The 23,807-nt window shown below is 37.1% G+C and overlaps 1 protein-coding gene across 2 annotated transcripts in view; it reads left to right on the top strand.

Annotated features, from left to right (window-relative positions):
• The window catches only part of LOC123877783 (ABC transporter G family member 20), a 57,653-nt gene extending 34,163 nt beyond the window's left edge, over positions 1–23,490 (top strand). The window contains exons 6-17 of one of the 2 annotated variants that reach the window (XM_045924670.1): positions 1,233–1,326; positions 2,545–2,730; positions 8,537–8,772; positions 9,315–9,558; positions 11,169–11,346; positions 15,859–15,974; positions 16,766–16,836; positions 17,420–17,517; positions 18,171–18,338; positions 20,889–20,996; positions 22,005–22,231; positions 22,475–23,490. In XM_045924670.1, coding sequence (XP_045780626.1) covers positions 1,233–1,326; positions 2,545–2,730; positions 8,537–8,772; positions 9,315–9,558; positions 11,169–11,346; positions 15,859–15,974; positions 16,766–16,836; positions 17,420–17,517; positions 18,171–18,338; positions 20,889–20,996; positions 22,005–22,198 — 1,693 coding nt within the window. In that variant the 3' untranslated portion in view covers positions 22,199–22,231; positions 22,475–23,490. Of the gene's footprint in view, positions 1–1,232; positions 1,327–2,544; positions 2,731–8,536; positions 8,773–9,314; positions 9,559–11,168; positions 11,347–15,858; positions 15,975–16,765; positions 16,837–17,419; positions 17,518–18,170; positions 18,339–20,888; positions 20,997–22,004 lie in introns of both variants that reach the window. The other variant, XM_045924669.1, reaches the window with a different exon arrangement.
• The last annotated feature ends 317 nt before the right edge of the window (positions 23,491–23,807 follow it).

The following is a 23,807-nucleotide window of genomic DNA, read 5'->3' as shown; positions in this document are numbered from 1 at the left end:
GCACCGAGGGTTCCGTATTCGGGTATTTATTCCGACATTCAATCAAATCAAAAGCTATTATGCATAAAAATAAATAAAAATCTGTTTTAGAATATACAGGTAAATACCTATCATGATTCTAGGTCAACGGGAAGTACCTATAGGTTTCTTGACAGACACGACGGACAGACAGACAACAAAGTGGTCCTATAAGGGTTCCTTTTTTACTTTTGAGGTACGGAACCCTAATAATATATTATATTAACTACTAGATGATGTCCGCAGCTTCGCCCGCGTGGATTGGTCAGATCCCCTGCAGCATCAGGATTGAGGAGTTGGAACCCAAATTTTTTATGAAACAATATCGCAAAGTTCTCTTAACAATAAAAAAAAAACCACGCAAATCGGTTCCGAAATCTCGGAGATATCAATGTACATAGGTAGAAAAACACAACTCCCTTTTTGAAAGTCGGTTAATAAAGTAGCCTATGTTACTCCCTGGTCAATTCTCTACTTGTCTATGAAAATCCCGTCAAAATAGGTTCAGCCATTCCGGAGATTAGCCCGTTCAAACAGACACGACACTTCAATTTTATTTATTATAATAGATACGCTTACATTTTATCAGCTAAGAAGCTAGTGAAACCTATAGGTAGTAATAATAAGACGGCAAAGGTGCTGTGTTTACTAACTTGACCTCCCACGTGAATGAGTAGTTAAAGTAATGGCAAAAAATAACAGCGTCTTATTTCCTTACTAATGCCCCTTGACTGATGAACTTCTGTTTATGTTTAGTTTTTGCATATTATAAAATTATAATGTCATTGTAATAATGATTTTGTATTGTATTGATAAATACCAGTAATTCTCTTAATTTTTAGGGATCCGTATCTTAAAAGGTAAAAGAAACCCTTGTCTTTTACCGTGTGTCTGCTAAACTGAATTGGCATATAGGCCGCGATTACACCTGTAAGTTTTACTCACGTAAGTGGGTAGCTTACGTAATTAATTGACAATAAATTTACTAAGGTAATTATGAACTCGTATTAATTTGTTGTAAGTTAATCATGTAAGATACTTACGTAAGTAAAACTTACAGGTGTAGTTATCCGAGGCTTTACATTTAGATCTATCATTTTAGTTTAGAGACTGTATCCAGTAGAATTAGCCACTGTTTACCTTTATTAATTTTAGTATGCTAACACTTCTAGACTTCAACGAATTTATTGAAGGATTTTCACTTTTTTTTGCAGTATATGGGACCATTTAGTGGAAATTACCAAAGGCGGCAAAACAACAGTCATCATCACCACACACTACATTGACGAGACAAAACAAGCTAATATCGTAAGTAAATAAAGACTTTTTTTATTTTGATGGTTCCGATCAGTGCCAACGGGACCCTATTACTAAGCCTCCGCTGTCCGTCCGTCTGTCTGTCAATGGGCTGTATCTCGTGCACTGTAATAGTTAGGTAGGTAGCAGAAATTTTCAAAGAATGTGTACTACTGTTGCAGCTATAACAACAAGTAATAAAAATTTCAAAATTGACGCTGTGAAAATTTTAAAAATTAAAAAGTATTATTTCTTGTATGATTGTACGGAACCCTTCGTGTGCGAATCCGACTCGAACTTGGCCGGTTTTTTATGACACGGGGTCAAGTGTATACCTCCAAGTAAATGAGTGATATCAAGGATGGCGCTTAGTTATTCCAACACAAGATCGCTGTAGGTACAATGAAAATTGTGCATTTTTATTGCTATTCTGTTTATTCATGTGAAAATGTCAATATTATGGTCTTAGAGCCAACGCATACAGACGGAGTGGAGTCAATGCGAATCTTTTAAATAACTTAGGTTGAGATCTAAATATAGGAGCGTACTTTGATTTTGCTCAAACTTAAGATTTAACTGTTAAAACGAGATAGCGTTATATCGTTGACTTAAATCTGTTTCGTTTTGATTGAAGCCTAAGTCCGAGCAAAGCTTACCCCCTAAGGGCCAGGGGTTTATTTTTCAAAAATCCTTAACAGGGCTCTCTCCGTCACTCGTTTCCACTCGTTTCATACAATCGTAGTTCCAATTTCATTTGAATATTAAGCAAGCAAAGTCCATGAAATTTTGCAGACATATTCTAGAAACTAATATCTGTGTCTGTGGTGTTTTAGATTTTTCTAAAAATATGCAGTTTTAAAATTACAGGGGCTCCAAGATTTGTATGAAAATTTGAAGACCGCGTAACTTTGAAACCGAATATTTTAACAGAAATCTGGAAAACCACAGACATAAATATTAGTTTCTAGAATATGTCTGCAAAATTTCATGGACTTAGGTTGCTTAATATTCAAATGAAATTGGAACTACGATTGTATGAAACGAGTGGAAACGAGTGACGGAGAGAGCCCTCTTAACGGGTGTCTACGTCATAATAGCACCAACTGTCTGCATGTCAAACTTCAGGTCGACTCGTCCAGTAGTTTGAGATGTGTGTTGATAGATCAGTTAGTCACTCAGTTTCCTTTTCCTTTTATGAAAGAAGAAGATTCACTTTCAATTTCTTCACAGATCGGTCTTATGCGCGGCGGCAAATTCTTGGCTGAGGAATCACCAATGGAACTGATAAGGCGGTACAACGGAGAGAGTTTAGAAGACGTGTTCCTCAAGTTATCAGTTCTGCAGAATAGGGGCAAGCGGCGCCGCTCCAGCATCCTTGCTGATGTGGTGGAACGGGTCGAGATTCCCGCTATTCCTGTGAGTTAACTTTTTATAGCTCTTGACTACGACCTTATCTGGTCAAAAGTGACGATGCTGTTAGAGATTCAGTCTAATATGATGCGCACATGTTTAGAAGATCCCTATTTACCTTAGACTTGAAGATAGATATTCAAATCTTTAGAACAGAGGCAAGCGGCGCTGGTCCAGAATCCTTGCTGATGATGATGATGGTAGAAAGAGTTGAGATTTCGGCTATTCCTGTAAGTTAACTTCTTTAGAGCCCTTGATTGCGAGCTCACCTGATGGAAGGTGACGAAGGTAAAACACCGTTAAAGAAGGTAGTGTAAAAATTCGTAACAAAAGAGTCACCGATAGAGCTGATAAGGCGGTACAATAAAGAATCTGGAAAATGTATTTTTCAAGTTATCAGATGTGTTCTTCAAGTTATCAGATGTGTTCTTCAAGTTATCAGATGTGTTCTTCAAGTTATCAGATGTGTTCTTCAAGTTATTAGAGGTGTTCTTCAAGTTATCAGATCTTTTCTTCAAGTTATCAGTTCCCGCCACTTACGCCCAGTTGTTTCTTCACAGTGAAGTAAAAGTTGGTGCCATCTCAACCTACCTGCTTAGATAACGTATGAAAGAGGCAATGACCCTTATGTACTACGTTTTAGATGGATCACTCAGAACAAAACGTGAGGAACAACGATCCAACAAAGAACAAAAATTGTGTTCTAACAAGCTGTCAAAGCAGTACATAAGCAAGTTGCAGCCCGCAAAATATTATGTTCTGGATGACCCATTTAGTACGTAGGATACTACAGGTCATTGGTCAAAGACCTAACAACACCATTCCTGACACAGTTTTTAAAAGCAAAAAAATATATTCTAATTGCGCGACAATTAAACAAGGACTTACAAGGATTATTCAAATTCTTAAGACCTCATGAATTCAGAAATATGGTAATTCTATTTTAGATGTAAATGCATTTAAAAGCGGTCGGGATTTTGCACCAGTCTGAAATATCTTTGCGTTTCCAAGTTCTGATCGATAGTAATATGTTTTAAGTTAGAAGACCGACTGCAAGGTACTTTATCATCTCAACCCATTGAAGAATATTACCCAGAACTCTCAAGCATGCAGGTTTCGTTACGATTTTTTCCTTCACCGTTAGAGCAAGTAATATTTATGATGGACTTCGTCTGTGTTGGTGTTAGCTGGCGGGCGTGCTCTGCCTTCTTGGAGTGTTTTTTTTTTTGTTAAAACTGACTGGAAAGCGCTCTAAGGGGGTGCCGTCCGTGTGTCGGCGGGCGCCGGCAAAGACGGGGTCCATACTTGTATGTATAGTTTAACTAACTTGTTACAAATAACTACAAACTTGACATTGGCTCATTTTTGTAAAGCCAGACGAGAGAGAAAAAAAAGGATATTTATGATTTTAGGCTTTTTCGTGTTTTAGCGACATACCTATCATATAATAATATAGATAACGGGTACATACCACTATTTATATATATAACTAGCTGATGCCCGCAGCTTCGCCCGCGTGGATTGGTCAGATCCCCTGCAGCATCAGGATTGAGGAGTTGGACCCCAAATTTTTTATGAAACAATGTCGCAAAGTTCCTCTATCGATTAAAAAAGAAATGACGCAAATCGGTTCAGAAATCTCGGAGATTTCTGTGTACATAGGTAGAAAAACACAACTCCCTTTTTGAAAGTCGGTTAAAAAAGTAGCCTATGTTACGCCCTGGTCAATCCTCTACTTGCCTGTGAAAGTCCCGTCAAAATCGGTTCAGCCGTTCCAAGGATTAGCCTTTTCAAACAGACAGACAGACAGACAGACAGACAGACAGACAAAAATTTTAAAAACGTGTGATTCAATTATGGTATCGTTCAAATAACCATATGAGCTTAATATGAGGTAGTTATTTCGAAATTACAGACAGACACTCCAATTTTATTTATTAAACTAGCGGCACGCTATGATGGCCGGTTTGACGTTTGTCCGCTCATGAAGTTCCGTATTAATTGATAACGACTTTGAAGGAAATAATTGTATTACTTTATTGACGATAGTGATGTGCAGAGATTCATAAATTTTATCGAATGTAGTTTTAGGTTTAGGACTCAAAATTTATTTATTAAATTGATTTCTTAAATGTATACAAGTGTAGAAAAATCAGTTTGCACCATTTAAGGGGTGAATGTACTTGTGAATATGAACAATTTTCACTATGTGGACAAACCTCTGAAATCGCAAAAAAATATCAATAAATTTTTAAAAATGGAATCTAATACGATCGTCACATAGGATCGCTGGCTAGCACAACTACTACCTCCGGCAAACTCGCGTCAATGCTCAATGCAAAACAAAGCAGTTTCGAATTGACGTTGCTTCGAAAAGTATAAACTGTCAGTGCAATGCGATTGTGATATAGTTTTGACCTGGCTTTGGATTTCAAATATTGATACTGCATTACTGTTGACCCTTGCTCGTTAATTTGGACTCTGTTCAAGCCCTTTGTTGTGGATTTCGTCGATATGACCGAACGTACGCAGAGAACTGTTCTAAATAGTCAGACACGTGAGTTCGTAATACGCCTTCGTAACTATTTCGATCGTGAAGCTCAAAATGGAGGGCCAATTTTACCTATAACGTCAGTGGTTGAACGCGTAGCTGATGCGCTTAATATTGGACAACGAACTGTTAGACGGATAACTAAAAAAAAATATGGCGAGACTGGCACAGAAGAAAATAAACTTCACACACCAAAAAAGAGAAAACGAGCAAAACCAGTCGTAGGCATCGATAGCTTTGATGCCGATGCTATCCGAAGACATGTTTACGGCTACTATTTACAGAAGGAGTATCCAACAAGAAAAAAGTTGGTGCATTCACTGAAGGAAGCTGGATTATTCTTCGGTGGGGAAAGTTCTTTAACGAAGATTTTGAAGACCATTGGATTTCGATACAAAAAATGTAACAAACGCAAAATATTGATGGAAAGATTTGATATAGCGATGGCAAGGTATACTTTTTTACGGCAAGTGAAAGAAATCAAAAATTGGCAAAATGTTGTGTTCTTGGATGAAACATGGCTTAATGCTAACCATACTGTAGGCCGTTCTTGGAACGATGACACAGCAGCATCTACTTCCAAAGTTCCTGTAGGAAAAGGATCGCGACTTATAATTTGTCACGCCGGAACCATCAACGGGTTTGTCGAAGGTTCTCTCATGGCTTTTGCGTCAAAAACCACTGGAGACTATCATGAAGACATGAATGGAGAAAAGTTTACTGAATGGTTTACCTCAATGTTGTGTAGCCTCCCTGAACCATCTATTATAATTATGGACAACGCCCCATACCACTCGATGCAAATTGACAAGCCACCTGCCCAATCCCAAAAGAAAGCTGATATCGTCGCATGGCTTCGTAAAAATGGCGTAGATGCAAACATGAATATGTTAAAAGCGGAATTAGTACGTCTTTTAAAAGAAAACAAACCAACCAAGATCCGATACGTCATTGACGAAATAGCATTAGAACATGGGCACCATAAATTTAGTATGTACTAGATCAACAATGACAGATTACCGGTGTTACAAAAAATGAAACGTAAATGTGTGCGTGAAATAGAGTTGTCTTGACTGTAGCATTGTATTATCGATAGTCTTACTGGCGAAATCATAGGACACTAATGAGTTAGTTTAACGACGTGAAGTAAACAGTATCTTATAATCTTAAAAAATCAAATACATTTCAAATACACAAATAGCAACAAAGCTAAAGCTGGGTAACAAATTATTATTTATTAATGAAATGACTTGGTGCAGCTACTACAAATAAGCAATTTATAATAATCTATATGTATATCACGTTGTCAAGAATAAAAATGCGTAAGTATGGATGTTTCTGCGTGTTTTGGGATTTTCATAAAAATTACCGGAATTTGTTAGTTTTCCACCTCTATTTTTTAAATACAATAACACTGGTATAATGTCTAAGTGACAAGTCAATAAAAATAAATAATATACATATATGGCGCTCAATTCATAGCTAATGACCTCCCCGATAAGCACTTAAATACAGTAATGTACGGATTACCCATAACCCTGTATATGAAATCTAAGTCACACCAAATAAAAAGGAAAACCGGCCAAGTGTGAGTCAGACTCGCGCACTGAGGGTTCCGTACTCGGGTATTTTTTTAAACATTTTGCACGATGATAAATCAAAAACTATTATGCATAAAAATAAATAAAAATCTGTTTTAGAATATACAGGTAAAGCCCTTTCATAATATGATACCTCACTCGGTATAGTTATCTTACTTTGAAAATTGAAACATATTTTAATTTTTTTTTAAATGGTGTAAACACAAATTGACAGTTTTCAGATTTATTCCAGTATTTGTGCTATAAGATCTACCTGCCTGCCTTTCATGATTATAGGTCAACGGGAAGTACCCTATAGGTTTCTTGACAGACAGACAGACAGACAGCTTAAGCCTATCACATCAAACCTACCGGCGGACACGATTATCGACTATCGATACTTGTGACGTCATCACTTTGTCAATCCCTATCGTAACCAAACGTTTTTAAATTTTACACAAAATATCCAAAAATTCTTCATTTAGCAATGTAATTTGATGATAAGTCTTAAGGGAAACCTATCATCTAAGCTTCCAATAGTTATTTTGCCTAATTTTCAAACAACAAATGACGAAATAATGATTATAAACAATTAGTATAAATAATCAGTAATTACCTGTGAAACGTGTATTTACGCGGATTATAACGTCTTGTAACGTCACATTCGCTCACTGAACAAGACACCATGGTGGCAGGACATAGATTTTACGTTTTAATCGTAAAATTATTTAGTAAATGCAAAAAATCACCTCGACTTGGAACAGGCCGAACTCATAAGGACCGATACTCACGTAAACAATGACTTATCGGCATCTTGTTTCGCTATCTCGCTTTCGCTCGCGGCAGTGTGTCTTATCTAACTACTCTCGCTCCCTCACTTTGTCAGTCTTTGAGCGAAGCGAAAAATCATAGGTCTATGATGGGCACAGAGTTATACGGTTACCGCCTTACCATTGTGAGTATAATGCGATTGAGTTGGTGTGGGCTCAAATTAAGGGATATGCTGCAAGACACAATACAGAACCCCCATTTACCACAAAAAAAATGCTAAAATTATTAGAAGAAGCTTGTGAACATGTGACTAAAGGAGACTGGGAAAAGGTTGTGAATAGAACTGTTAAATTAATAAGGGAAGATTATGAAAGAGATGTGAAAATAGATAATATTATAGAAAACGAACATATAATTATTAATGTATGTGATGATAGCAGTGACGACAGTGAAAATAGTAGTATGGACGAATCTGATTAATTATGGCCTTTTGTGGCACCTTTTTTGGTATCTTTTGTATTCATATGTTTCTTGTGTGCATATAAAGTATGTATATTCATTTTCGTTCAAATATTCAGTTCGTTCAAATAAATTAAATAAACATATACATTTTTGTTTTATTAAACCTATTTAATCAGGTACAAAAACAAAACTTAATTGTTTTTTGTTCGAGAATAAATTGACATTCCACATCACTATTGTAATGTGTCAAACCGGCCATCATAGCGTGCCGCTAGTGTAGTATAGATTCTTTGCGTGTTAGTACTATCCAACCCATCTATCGCCACTTTTGTGAAACACATAGTACGTAGGAATCCATCAAACGTTTACCACCAGTTAAAAATCTTAAAATCATATTTTACTCTTCTAATTCATAAATACATTAAAAATATGACATTTTCCTCATCAGGACCCAACAGTAGACATCGAAGATCCAGAGATCGGAGAAATCTCTGGAGAATTTGGAGACAACGTATCCATGACCAGCAAGGGTAGGGGTGCCATCGCAGAACCAGCCGTGGTAGAAGCTTTACCTCCAGAAGAGAAACCTCCAAGGGGCTTACTCGAGAGGATTAAGCCAATGAAGATGCATCACATGCAGGCACTGGTTTGGAAGAACTTTTGGAGTCTGTTCAGGAATTTTGGGTAAAGTATTTTTTATTACAAAAAATTAAAATCCATACTAATATTATAAATGCGTAAGTGTGTCTGTCTGTCTGTCTGTCTACTACCTTTTCACGGCCCAACAGTGTAACCGATTCTGACAAAATTTGGTACAGGGCTAGCTTATATCCCGGGGACTGACATAGGCTACTTTTTATCCCGGAAATTCAAAGAGTTCCCGCGGGATTCCTAAAGACCCATCCACTTAGCCGATTTACGTATGTTTGGTATCGAAGTCGTTTGCGTCCCTGTAATCGAAATAGGCAACATTTTATCTCGAATAATCAAACAGTTCCCACGGGATCTATAAAAATCTGAATCCACGCGGACGAAGTCGCGAGCATCCTCTAGTAAATAAATAAATAAGCCTTTATTTCCCAAAATAAATATAACAAAACACTCAAACTTATTCTTAGACCTTGCTCAATTAATCTTTGTGGTCTTGTTCCTACTTCCTGTAGGATTGTTCGGTTTAAATTCAGAGTTAATTCGCCAATTTCACAAAACTGTTTTTTTTTTCATAGGCTGCTGTCATTCATCATAGGTCTACCGATATCACAAATGTTCCTCTTCTGCCTGGCCATTGGCCATTACCCCGTTGGCCTGCCAATAGCAGTGGTGAATTACGAAGTTGACGTCAACGACACCAATGCGCTGTGCTCTTACGATAAGAACAACTGCCCTCAAGATCCCGAGACCTGGGATTGGAATTTGACGAGATTCAGCTGTCGATATTTGGACTTTCTGTCTCAAAGGCAGAGTAATTTGGTAAGTTTGTTATATCACCCGACTACGGCAAAGCCAAAAGGACGGGTTATGATTTTAGTAGTATGTAGATTTGTATTTATGTGTGTTCCATCATAGTGTCTAAACTACAGAGCCGATTTTGATGAATGAGGTGTCAATCTTTTCGTTATTATAGTCCGGGTGACATATGATACACTTTATACGAAAATAATCGACCTGATGGATCCAAAATCCAAAAAACGAAATCTAAAAGAGGGAATCCAAAAAGTCGAGGTCTCCAAATTTTTTTTGCTATTGTATCGAGTGGGATACCAATGAAAGAGGAAAAAAATTTAGTTCATAAGTATAAATATAGTACAATGTTAAGATTTCAAGAACACTTATAAAAGAGCAACCGCCGAGTTTCTTGCTGGTTCTTCTCGGTAGGAACGGCATTCCGAACCAGTGGTAGATTATTTTGACGATTCAAAAGCACTTGTAAAAGTTTAATTGAATAAAAATATTTTGAATTTGAATTTTGAATACACCAAGCGACAGATAAACAATTTCACTGTATCTATCGCTATCTGTCGGCGGTTCGCTGGTAGTAGTCCGGGTTTTAGTGCTGTTTAACACAATAAAAAGAATACTGCCGAGTACTGATACATTAAAATTATGTCTAACCATAACTCTTATGAGTACAACAAAAATGTTTATTAGTGATTTATAACAAGGAAGTCAAAGGAAGCTGTAAACATTTTAATTACAAAACGGGACAGTACTCGGTGAATTTATGATACCAACGGGAGGAAGGGAGCCACAAAATTAAATCATAATTCATAATCCTTTAAACAACTGTCCCTATTTATGATTTTGTGTAAATGCGGTGAATGCTGGAGTGAATCCATACTAATATTATAAATGCGAAAGTGTCTGTCTGTCTGTCTGTCTGCTACCTTTTCACGGCCCAACAGTTTCACCGATTCTGACGAAATTCGGTGTAGAGTTAGCTTATATCCTGGGGATGGACACAGGCTACTTTTTATCCGGGAAAATCAAAGAGTTCCCACGGGATTCCTAAAAATCCATCTATTTAACCGATTTGTATGTTTGGTACCGAGGTAGCTTGCGTCCCTGTAATTGACATAGGCAACTTTTCATCCCAGAAAATCACGGGATCTTTAAAAACCTAAATCAACGCGGACGAAGTCGTGGGTATCCTCTAGTTACTTATAAACGTTGTACATTTTAATTATGTTTTGAGGGATTTCGCAAGCGAGATTTCTTCTAAGCGAGACTACTTCCGATTGAGTGAAACTGATCTGTTTAATTTTCAAACAGGTAAACATTATATGTTTATTATCATTTTTGGAGTAATTTTCAATACACTTCCTGTTTAGTTAAAAAACTTCTTTGATCTCTATCTATAGCATTTAGCTTGCGGCAGAATAATATAGAATACATTTTATCGAACGCCTGATACTCTGCATTCACCTCGTTCTCTTGAAGTTTATTTTTCTGAAGGTTTCACCTCTACTGCATGTGAACTGCGCAAGGTTTTTTAAGGTTTTTATTCTAAGGTTTTTTATATGTATATCCACCCGCTATCATAAAAAATAGGGTCAAAAACTAAATTCACTCTTTTTCTACAGATAACATACCCATCAGAAAGCATAGCACTGGCAGAAGCAGAGAGAGGGAGTGCGCGAGTGGTTCTGGTCTTCCCTGCCAACTTCTCCACCAGTCTACAGGAGAGGATGAGGGATCCCAGACACGTGGACAGCTACACCATTATGACCTCTGACATACAAGTCCATATGGACGACACTGGTGAGTTCAAAGCGTTGGATTGAAGTTATTGTGTGAAGCGCGCTCTATTTTAGGGTGTCTTGTGTGATCAACCCATTTCCGCCCCACTACTGAGTACGGGTCTCCTTTCAGAATGAGAAGGGTCTAGGCCATAGTCTGCCACGCTGGCCCAATGCGGATTGGCAGACTTCACACACCTTTGAGAACATGGAGAACTCTCAGACATGCAGGTTTCCTCACGATGTTTTCCTTCACCGTTAAAGAAAGTGATATTTAATTGCTTAAAACGCACATAACTGAAAAGTTAGTGGTGCGTGCCCGGGATCGAACCACCGATTAGGAGGCGGACGTTCTAACCACTAGGCTTTTTAGGATGTCTATAAATCTGCAATGCGTAACTGCACGCATTACGTCTACGCGAACGGTCACGCCACGCAAGCGGTATGCCATGTCTCATACAGTTCCTTACAACGCAATGGTACGCGCGCTCATGCACGTCTAAGTCTACGCTTACGCAGTCGGTGTATTTCAGCTTTTAATAAATAAATAGATAGAAAACTATAAATTGTACACAATCTCTACACTAAAATGGCAGCTCTATGAATTGCTATCCTTTTCATAATGCTCCCTGTGGAAAAGGATAGCAAAAGACTTATTGAGAAAGGGTGGGCACCATTGATTTTAGAGCCATTGTTAATTATGAGGCGAACACTATACATGATTTGGTTTAGCAGATGCTACAAATAGGTTTTTTTTACGAAATTTATGGCTAACACAAATATTTTTATTTACCATTTTCGTATTTTAGAGTAAAATTCGCATTAGCAAGGTCTTTGCCACCATACCAGAGGATGAATAAATGCGAAAAATAAAAATAATTAATTGCTCTCCAAAAAATTCGCGCCATCACTTAGCAATAAGTCCTGATCCTTATCTTTTCGATTTAAGTGCAGCCAAGATAGCCAAGAAATCGAACTAGAAATCAGATAGATAATTGGAATTTCAAAGTTAAACCCTAGACGTATAGCAAGTCATCTTGAACAAGACCTGACCCAAATCTGTCTGTCTGTGAAGACATGGGCATGTTACAGTCAGAATTCCTACCCGGAAAATTGGCAATCAGGATTGGCGTGCACAGGTTCGGAATCAGGGTAGGTAAGCAGTATACTTTATCCACCGAAAGAAGTAGGCGCTAACCATTTTGAGCCACCAACCAATCACAAAGGGAACTATATTTTTGAATTGAATTTGTTTTTTTGAAATTGTTTTTTTTTAAACATATTTGTTATTGGTTAGAGACAATAAAATAGTTTGTAAGCTGTGACCAAAACAAACGAATATTATTTGGATTTTTAACCCCCGACCCAAAAAGAGTGTTATAAGTTTGACGTGTGTATCTGTGTATCTGTCTGTAGCATCGTAGCTCCTAAACTAATGAACCGATTTTAATTTAGTTTGTTTTTGTTTGAAAGGTGGCTTGATCGAGAGTGTTCTTAGCTATAATCCAAGAAAATCGGTTCAGCCGTTTGAAAGTTATCAGCTCTTTTCTAGTTACTGTAACCTTCACTTGTCGGGGGTGTTATAAATTTTTAATTTACACTTGTTTTTTCACGGTTTGCTGCGATGTTCTAGCTCGAAAAGATATATTTCGCACACGCAAAATATGTACCTACGGAACCCCAAAAAGAGTGAAGTCCGACTCGCACTTGACGGGAGTTTTATTTATTTATCAAACACTTCGTCGAAATTGCGCATAAGCTCTTGAGCTATAAGGGTATTTTTGGGAACGTATACTTTACATAAATAACCAAATCCTGTGCAGAATACTAAAAGAAAAATCCTTAACAAAATCCAGTGAATGTTGGGAATTAAGCCAATGTATGCACATTCCAAATACGCTTACATGGGGATTTTAAGCTGAAATCTAAACATACGTAGCTTCTAACATGTTATTACGTGAAAAGCAGTGTTCGTCGTTTAGTTCGCCGTCGAAAAATATCCCACAATCATACAAAATATAATACACAAATATTTACATATTTCGGCAGAACAATTTTACATAAAACAGAAATTGGGACCATCCCAGTAAGTGCCTATTATTACTACTACTATTTGTGGCAGTACTAGTTATCCTATCGTATCTAATAAGTAATGTCGCGTCCCCTTTGTCCTTGCGTCCTTGCGTCGGTCGTCGCGTCGGGGGATCGCTAAAGATGACAGAAACTACTCTTTCTAAAACAGATGACTTTCAAAGCTGTTTCTGTTACCTTTAGCAGTCCCCTTACGTGACGAGCGCTTGGATAAAAACTTTACTAATTAGATTAAACTTAAATGGCCAATACATTCTTACTTATTTTTTTTTTCTTTTTAGAGGTTTTTGTGTCGGAGGTTTTTTAAAATTTTTAATTTAATTTTTTCTATTATTTCGTAATAGTTATGAATTCGTATTTATGTAAATTCGTCTCTTTCTTCAGCATTTAGTAATCACCACACATTTTATATTTTCTTTTTATTTCATTCTTTCTATTTCTGTTCTATTTTTATTTTTATATTTTTTATCATACTTCTTTTCTATCATTTAACTACATTTATCGCAAAATATGATATTAAATATCGTCACTAACTACGTCATTGTTAAAAGCGAGGCTGTGGTTTGAGAGAATAACAACATTGCTCGAAGAAGTCAAAAAAAAGATACCTTTAATTTGCATATAAACGAGATTGTTGGGAAATCCCCGCAGTTTCTTCAATATTCTTATTTAGAGGCATTTAGGCATATTTTGTACTAGCCGATGCCCGCGACTTCGCCCGCGTGGATTTAGGTTTTTCAAAATCCCGTGGGAACTCTTTGATTTTCCGGGATAAAAAGTAGCCTATGTGCTAATCCAGGATATTATCTATCTCCATTCCAAATTTCAGCCAAATCCGTCCAGTAGTTTTTGCGTGAAGGAGTAACAAACATACACACACACACACACACACACACACACACACATACAAACTTTCGCCTTTATAATATTAGTGTGATAATTTATGAGCTAACTTATTATTATTTTACTTTATAGCAGTAGGTACCTATTGTAAAGTTTTAACATAAGAATACTTAGGAGACTTCGTCTGTGTTGGTGTTAGCTGGCGGGCGTGCTCTGCCTTTTTGGAGTGTTTTTTTTTGTAAAACTGACTGGAAACCGCTCTAAGGGGGTGCCGTGCGTATTATAGAGGCAATAGATTCTGTGAAAATTTCAACTCTCTATCTATTATTTTCTCTACCTATTCATGAGATGCAGCCCGCTGATATACGGATGGACAGACAGACAGACGGACAGTGGAAGTCTAGTATTAGGGTCCCTTTGGCACCGTTTGGGAACGGAATCCTAAAAACATCCCTTCTATGATGTTACTTAAAAAATTCTGGTTCTCTTAAACCTTTTACCGTATTAACCCCCGATCCAAAAAGAGGGGTGTTATAAGTTTGACGTGTGTATCTGTGTATCTGTCTGTGGCATCGTAGCAACTAAACTAATGAACCGATTTTAATTTAGTTTTTTTTTTGTTTAAAAGGTGGCTTGATCGAGAGTGTTCTTAGCTATAATCCAAGAAAATCGGTTCAGCTGATTGAAAGTTATCAGCTCTTTTCTAGTTACTGTAACCTTCACTTGTCGGGGATGCTATAAATTAATTTACACTTGTTCAAATCAGCCTATCAATCAAGTATTCTAGTCTCTTACGTCATCATGGTGAAAAAAAAAAATAGCTTTCAACATGTTACACCGATATTACCTTAAGGTTCCATGGGACCGATAAAAGGCTCAGCCGGTACCCTTAACACCGCGAAATTGCCTTTTAGTAATCTTGTAAAAGCCTTCCTTTGAAGATTTTTTGAGAGGTTTATTTGCGGTATCGTGGTTTCCCAGTGTATCGCTTCTGTGAATAAGGGAAAGGACATGTTTTTGTACGTGGCTATGACTACAAAGACACTCAAATAAAAATAAAAAAACTCGCACACTAAGGGTTCCGTAACATCATCCAAAAATAACACTTTTTAGGGCCAGCATAAAAACTCGTAGTTTTTTCTTTTGCGTTGTTATTTTTAGGGTTCCATACCTTAAGAGGAAATACAGAACCCTTATAGGATCACTTTATTATCTGTCAGTCCGTCTGTCGTGTCAGTCAAGAAAACCTATAGGGTACCTACTTCGCGTTGACTTAGAATCATGAAATCTGGCAGGTAATGGGTTTTATAGCATAAGTAAAGGAAAACATCCGAAAACCGTGAATTTGTGGTTATTTCACACAAAAAAATTAAAATGTGTTCACAAATAAATTAATTCACGACATTACATATAGATGGCGCAGGCCGTTATTAACTTGCAGAGTTCTGCATAAAGGTGTTAGGTATATCTTGTACGATGGTATGGGACCCTTCGCATGCGAGTCCGACTCGCACTTGACCGTTTTTTTCAAAATTAATAATTAATATTATACATTTACTAATAATTAATTATTATTAATAATTAATATTATTTGTTTCAGACAAGCAAGTGGAATGGATGCTGAATCGAGACATTCTGACGGCATTTATGGATGCAACTCAGCACTTGGCAGAAATCTGTAACCTACCAAGCAGAATTCTTTCTATGCCTGTCTTTGTTAGTACAGTCTATATTTTTATTATTCCATACTACCATCCATCCATACCAACCATATATATCCATAATCTTTCGATTAATCCATACTAATATTATCTATACTTTTAATGTTATAAATGCGAAAGTGTGTCTGTCTGTTTGCTAGCTTTTCACGGCTCAAGAGTTCAAGCGATTTTGATGAAATTTGGTACATAGCTAGCTTACATCCCGGAGAAGGACATGGGCTACTTATTATCCCGAAAAAGCAAATAGTTCCCCCGGGTTTTCAAAAAACCTTAATCCACGCGGATGAAGTCGCGGGCAACATCTAGTTTAATTATATTTTGAAGTCTGATGTGTCCCAATGTTGGCCAAAGACTTTCTGACTTTCTTGTCAGCACTTCTCAGTAGAATATGCATTCCGAACCCGTGGGAGTCAAGGACGTAGCATAAGAGACCCTAGGTTCCTACATAAAATAATTGTTATTTTTGATTTTTCAATCTTCCATTCATCCTGGGTCTATTGATAGGTAGAACGTTGATAAATTGTGAATCGGGGGTTCGATCCCGGGCACGCACCTCTAACTTTAAAACACTTGGTTTAAAGGAGAAGGAAAACATCGTGAGGAAATTAATATGGCTGAGAGTTACCATAATGCTTTCAAAGGTGTGTGAAGTCTGCCAATTCGAACTTGGTCAGCGTGGAAGACTATGGCCGAAAGTCTTCTCAATCTGAGACATAACATGTGCTCTGTAAGCCAGTGATGGGTTGATCGTGATGATAATTGATAGTTGATAAACCTTTTTTTCAGATTCATGAACCAATTTTCGGATTAGAAGTGCCAAATTTCACTGACTTTGCTGGCCCTGGAGTTATCCTAACGTAAGTTCATATAATTATTTACGGTCTAAAGTTTAACATTTGTGAAACTTTAAAATAAATAAATAAAAATTGCAATTTACTTACTGCGTTGGAACAAGAGTCGCTATTTATTTAAACCTGTTTGCTGAGTGACCAGTGAGACTATTGTGCTATTAAGTATTATTAACCCCCGACCCAAAACGAGGGGTGTTATAGGTTTCACGTGTGTATCTGTGTATCTGTCTGTGGCATCGTAGCTCCTAAACTAATGAACCGATTTTAATTTAGTTTTTTTGTTTGAAAGGTGGCTTGATCGAGAGTGTTCTTAGCTATAATCCAAGAAAATCGGTTCAGCCGTTTGAAAGTTATCAGCTCTTTTCTAGTTATTGTAACCTTCACTTGTCGGGGGTGTTATAAATTTTTAATTTACACTTGTATGATATTGTAAATGAATTGCTAAAAATACTTGGCGACACAATGTTACTATTTCTATTTTCATTTGACAAACACTTTGACAAATAGAAACAAAAATCTCTAATGACGTTATATTGTTCGTTCGTTTTCCCAAAGGCATCGATTAACCGTATTTTGGGATAACTTTCAGGATCATCTTTTTCTTGGCGGTCGCTTTGACGTCAGGATCCATGTTGGCGGAACGGAATGAAGGGATTTTGGAACGGTCATTGGTTTCGGGAATTACGGGTAAGGCAAATGTTTATTCAAGTTTTTAGGTTTTCGAAAACACTGTCGATGTAACTATCTATTTATGGCTTATTGAAAGAAAGGAAAGCTTTTTTTTATTATACTAATACTTAAGAGTTGTAAAATAAATAAAAATCTGTTTTAGAATGTACATGTAAAGCCCTTTCACATGATACCCCACTTGACATACTCGGACTTTATCTTACTTTGAAAATTGAAACACATTTGATTTTTTTTTTTCTGTGATGTAACCACATTACCGTATATTTAACCGTGGTAGTTTGGCAGTAGCCAAATTTCATGATTCTAGGTCAACGGGAAGTACCCTATAGGGTTTCTCGACAGACACGACCGACAGACAGACAGATAGACAGACAACAAATTGATCCTATAAGGGTTCCGTTTTTCCTTTTGAGGTACGGAACCCTAAAAAAGAGATAAAGAAGTACTTATTTAAAAAAAACTCTTCTCCTTTCAGCAAAGGTTGCCTGGTAGAGATTGCTCCAAGCAATAAGGCCGCCTTTGCACACAATTGTTTTTTTCTGTTTTCTTCTTACTGTGTTGTTATCCTTATATGTGTTTTTGTGTGCAATAAAGAGTTTCTATCTATCTATCTATCTATCTATCTATCTATCTATCTATCTCTTTCTCAGGTACGGAGATCCTGTTCGCGCACGTGATAGTCCAGATGATAGTGATGGTGGTGCAGACTGCCACCGTGCTCATCATCGGTTTCCTGGTCTTCGATCTCACCATCAGAGGCCCGGTGCTGTGGGTTATCATACTCACGCTTATAAATGGCTTGTGTGGGATGACTTTCGGTAAGTCCTGTCCTTTTTTATGTAAGTACTAGCTGATGCCCGCGACTTCGTTCGCGTGGATGTAGGTTTTTTAAAATTCCCGTGGGAACTCTTTGATTTTCCAGGATAAAAAGTAGCCTATGTGCTAATCCAGGGTATAATCTATCTCCATTCTAAATTTCAGCTCAATCCGTCCAGTAGTTTTTGCGTGAAGGAGTAACAAACATACACACACACACACACACACACACACACACATATACAAACTTTCTCCTTCATAATATTAGTGTGATGTATGTATGTATGTGTGTATGTATGTATGTGGGTATGTATGTTTGTATCCAAATTCTGTGTGTTCCACCGTAGCGCCTAAACTACTGGGCCGATTTTGATGAATGAGGTTTCAATCGATTCGTCGTAAAGGTCCGGGTGACATAGAATACATTTTATACGAAAAAAAATTACCAAACGGATATTACATGAAAAAAGTGGGGGTCTCCAAATTTTTTTTTGCTGTTGTATCCGAGTGAGGTGTCAAATGAAAGAGGAGAAAATTCTGAGTTTTTAAATATAAATGTACTACAACATTAAAATATACCAAGCGACAGAAAAACAATTTTACCATAATATTTCAGCGTTTATTAAGATCGCAGCCGGGTTTTAGTTTTCAACTTTATCTTGTTATGATGTTAAAACTAGAAAAGTATTATAAGCGCAGGTTATTTGAATATTTTTAACGAATTATTGGAATGTCCTCCCAAAACCTACGCGAAGAACACAGATTCAATACGGAGCGGTTATCCGAGAATTTAATTAGAGCACGATTGCTGTCGTAACATCGAATTATACAGTTCAACGATGTAAACACCGAAAGTATCCAATAACCGACCTGAGGTAGGTTGGAGGGCACTTATTAGAAAATGCCTATGTTTTACTCTTAATCACCTTGAATGTATTCAATTTATACTTGGCAAGAAACATGGACGCCAGAAAGGCATTCCACACCTTTGCGGTTCAAATCAGAAACGTTGAGAAAAAATTCTGGTTCTCTTAAACCTTTTACCGTAAAAAGAGGAGTGTTATAAGGTTGACGTGTGTATCTGTATATCTGTGTATCTGTCTGTGGCATCGTAGCTCCTAAACTAATGAACCGATTTTAATTTAGCTTTTATTGTTTGTAAGGTGGCTTGATCGAGAGTGTTCTTAGCTATAATCCAAGAAAATCGGATCAGCCGTTTGAAAGTTATCAGTTCTTTTCTAGTTACTACCTTCACTTGTCGGGGGTGTTATAAATTTTTAATTTACACTTGTTTATTTATGTATATATCTCAATACAAAGCTACAGTCCGCGACAGGTTGAGATGGCAATCGGGGTATCATTTTGGGAGGATGCCCCGCACACCCGCACGTCACCCGCACTCGCCCGCATCGGGTTAGCGCGGGGGCTGTGCGGGTGTGCGGGGCTTTTCCTCCTCGATTGCCATTTCAACCTGTCGCGTATAGGTAGGTGGCTTGCACCGTCTGACCCATTTTAAATAACCATCCAGCAGCTATAGAATACAAAAACATTTTTTTTCCAACCAGCGAACCGACTCGTATCATTAAAACTTCTCGGTTAAGCTAAAAAAACCCGGTCAGGTACGAGATAGACTCGCGCACCGAGGGTTCCGTACTCGGGTATTTGTTCCAACATTTAGCACGATAAATCAAAAACAATTATGAATAAAAATAAATAAAAATCTGTTTTAGAATGTACATGTAAAGAAAGCCCTTTCATGTGGTACACTACTTGTTAGAGTGTATCATATGAACAAGTTTTTTTTTCTGTGATGTAACCACACGAGTTTTTTTTCCTTTACTAGTTCTATAAGACCTGCCTACCTGCCAAATTTCATGATTCTAGGTCAACGGGAAGTACCCTATAGGTTTTCTTGACAGACACGACAGACAGACAGACAGAGAACAAAGTGATCCTATAAGGGTTCCGTTTTTCCATTTGATTTACGGAACCCTAAAAACATACACTCTTGTTAACAACAGCTAACGAAGCCATGCCCTATGTGGTTGGGGCTTCACAATGCTTAGCTCAAAAAGTACTTTCACATGAAAATTAGCTTTTGTCTTTTTATTTAAAAAATACGTAGCGAAAGGTTAATTAATTAGCTGTGTAGTTGCGATTTTGCACGGGTTTTGATCTTACCTGTATTTATAATTCATACTAATATGTAATAAATAACCCTTGACTGCAATCTCACCTGGTGGTAAGTGATGATGCAGTCTGAGATGGCAGCGGGCTAACCTAAAAGGGGTATTATAATAACCCATACTCCTTTGGTTCCTATACGGCTCGTATCGGAACGCTAAATCGCTTGGCGGTACGGCTTTGCCAGTAGGGTAATAACTAGCCACGGCCGAAGCCTCCCACTAGACCAGTAGAGAAATTATAAAATTCGAACCCGGAACCTCCCACTAATGAGATCACAGCGCTTTCACTGCGCCAGTGAGGCCGCTTAGAAGTGATTCGACGATGTGATGATGGTGGTTTATGTTTATTCTATGCTTTTGTTCTAGGTTTCGTCGTATCCTGCCTGTGTGATAAGGAGAGAACAGCCACATACTTGGCTCTGGGGTCATTTTTGCCCATGATGTTGCTATGTGGAATCATATGGCCTATTGAAGGTACCTAATTAATGCAAAACTTTTGTAGGTGCAATTTGAGAGTAACAGACCACTTAATAATTGATGTAAAACTTTTTTAGGCGCAGTACGACTAATTACTATTAGTTTTACGCAGTGCCCGGTAAAACCGACTGTGGTTTTTGTGGCATTGAATGTAATAAAAGTACCCTGTGTATAGTATAAGTTTAATAAATATAAATAAATAAAAAATAAACTCAGATCTTTTTCGAAAGAAAGTAACCGCCAAACAGAACATCTACTTTGAGGTCGCCATCTTTTATTGAGGGGTTATAAATTGTTGAGTAGTTAGTGTTACTTGATAATAGATGCTGCCCGTTGCTTGGCCTGCGTGGATTTAAGTTTTCTATAAACCCCATAGGAATTTTGATTTTCTGGGATAAAAAAAATTAAATTGCTAAGTAGTGTTATTTTATAATAGATGTTACCCGTGGTAATTAGTGTTACTGTGTAGTTAGTGTTACTTGATAATAGATGTTACCCGTGGTAATTAGTGTTACTGTGTAGTTAGTGTTACTTGATAATAGATGTTACCCGTGGCTTGGCCCGCGTGGATTCAAGTTTTCTATAAATCCCATGGGAACTTCGATTTTCTGGATTAAAAAACAACCCATGCTGTTCCCCGGATTGCAAGCTATCTCTACACTTACCTTTTGTCAAAATCGGTGGACCTTTAAACCCCCCAAACTGTCACCTGTCCTCATTTTTGCTAGCGTTTTGGTTAGACCCTTCATAGCTAGCTATTATACAACCACTAGCTGACGCCCGCGACTTCGTCCGCGTGGATTTAGGTTTTTCGAAATCCCGTGGGAACTCTTTGGTTTTCCGGGATAAAAAGTAGCCTATGTGCTAATCCAGGATATTATCTATCTCCATTCCGAATTTCAGCCAAATCCGTCCAGTAGTTTTTACGTGAAGGAGTAACAAACATACACACACACACACATACAAACTTTCGCCTTTATAATATTAGTGTGATTTAATTTCCAGGTATGCACATCATCCTCCAGTACATCAGCTACGTTCTGCCTCTAACGAAATCAACAGAATCTCTTCGGTCCATGCTTCAACGAGGCTGGTCTATAACCGTGCCTACTGTGTATTCAGGGTTCATTTCCACTTCGATCTGGATAGTTGTCTATCTCACGCTTAGTATCCTGCTCATCAAGTTTAAGAAAGGCTGAAGATTGATAGAATATTCTAGAAGATATTTTAAGGGCCGGCGCACATATGGCGGAGCGCGGCGGAGCGCAGCGCAGAGCATGCCCGCGAAGTTTTCTAATCGCGTGACACATTACGCGAATTTCTACCAGAGAATGCGCGGGAATGCGCGCGGATGCAGGAGTATCCGCACGGATGCACAATTGGTTTTAGATATTATTTCAATGACAATGTCGATAATACTTTGACTATAAAAAATGCTCTGCGCTTCGCTCCGCCATATGTGCACCGGTCCTTAGGTTAATTATTATGGACTTTATTTAAATTTCCTTCTGTGGTTTTTTTAAATAAAATTATGGGAATTTCAAGCGATGTATAACTTTATAGGTAGGTATAGGTAGGTTTAACTGAAACAGCTCGTAAGTTAGGGTTTTCGTTTGCAGTCTTGTGTAAAATGTAATAAGAACAAGTTTGCGATCTTTACAATTCCTGTCGATTACGTAATTGTTTGGAAATGACTTTAGTTCTTACGCTCAATTTAATTCAGTAAAAGTTATGTGTGCTTACCTTTATAATAATAAGTGTTAAGAGTTTAGGGTATAATTAGTTAGTCCGATAAATAGTTACCGAATTAATTTGTGTGATTAATTTGTGATTGATAAATCATTTATTGTGATGTCATGTTAGGTAGGTACATTTATTTAGTTTATCTAATGTTTTTTTAGTAATCGTCAAAAAAAAAGCAGCAAGGAAGCACTTATTTACCAATAAAATATATTGTTACCTCCTGATTTATTAACTGTCGTACCTAATAGTTTTCAATTCTTTCGTAATATAGTGATGGCCAGACAAACTAGTTATATATAGTTACTAGTTATAGATTTACGGCTGAAATTAATATAATCAATAATTAATCAGTAGGTAATTTGTCGATAAGTTACTTAGCAATGTTGTTATGTAATTTAAAAAAAAAACAATGATCATACAATTTTTGACTAATAACAACGTTGCTGTAACTTATCGATACATTAAAGGATTGATTAATGTTATTAATTCCGGCCATTAATAATAATTTATGACTTAAGTTATTTACTTAAAAGTGACATTTGATTTTTACATTGTGATCATAATAATAAAGTTCAAAATATTATTGTAAATAATAAGTATAACTTTAAACTTAGTCATAGTTTTTGGGGTAATTAATGATATTAATAATTTTTAACAATATAGTCGTGGTTTGCTCAAGTATAAGTGACATGGTAACCATGTGATAGTAGTTTAAGTATGGACAAATTAAATAAATAATATGAAATTATTCGATGTTTAATTTTCACAACGCTTCCTTTTACGGGTGAAATAAATAATTTAACTGTCTACAAGTTACTTGGCAACATTTTTAACAAAAATTGTACAGCCTTTTTTGGCATTTAAGAGGGCTCTCTCCGTCACTCGCTTCATACAATCGTAGTTCCAATTTCATTTGAATATTAAGCAACCAAAGTCCATGAAATTTTGCAGACATATTCTAGAAACTAATATCTGTGTCTGTGGTTGTGGTGTTTTATATTTTTCTAAACATATGTAGTTTTAAAATTACAGGGGCTCAAAGATTTGTATGTAAATTTTTCGCGT

The sequence above is a fragment of the Maniola jurtina genome, chromosome 24 (genome assembly GCF_905333055.1).
Source record: "Maniola jurtina chromosome 24, ilManJurt1.1, whole genome shotgun sequence".
NCBI lineage: Eukaryota > Metazoa > Arthropoda > Insecta > Lepidoptera > Nymphalidae > Maniola > Maniola jurtina.
This window is presented reverse-complemented; position numbering and strand designations above follow the sequence as displayed.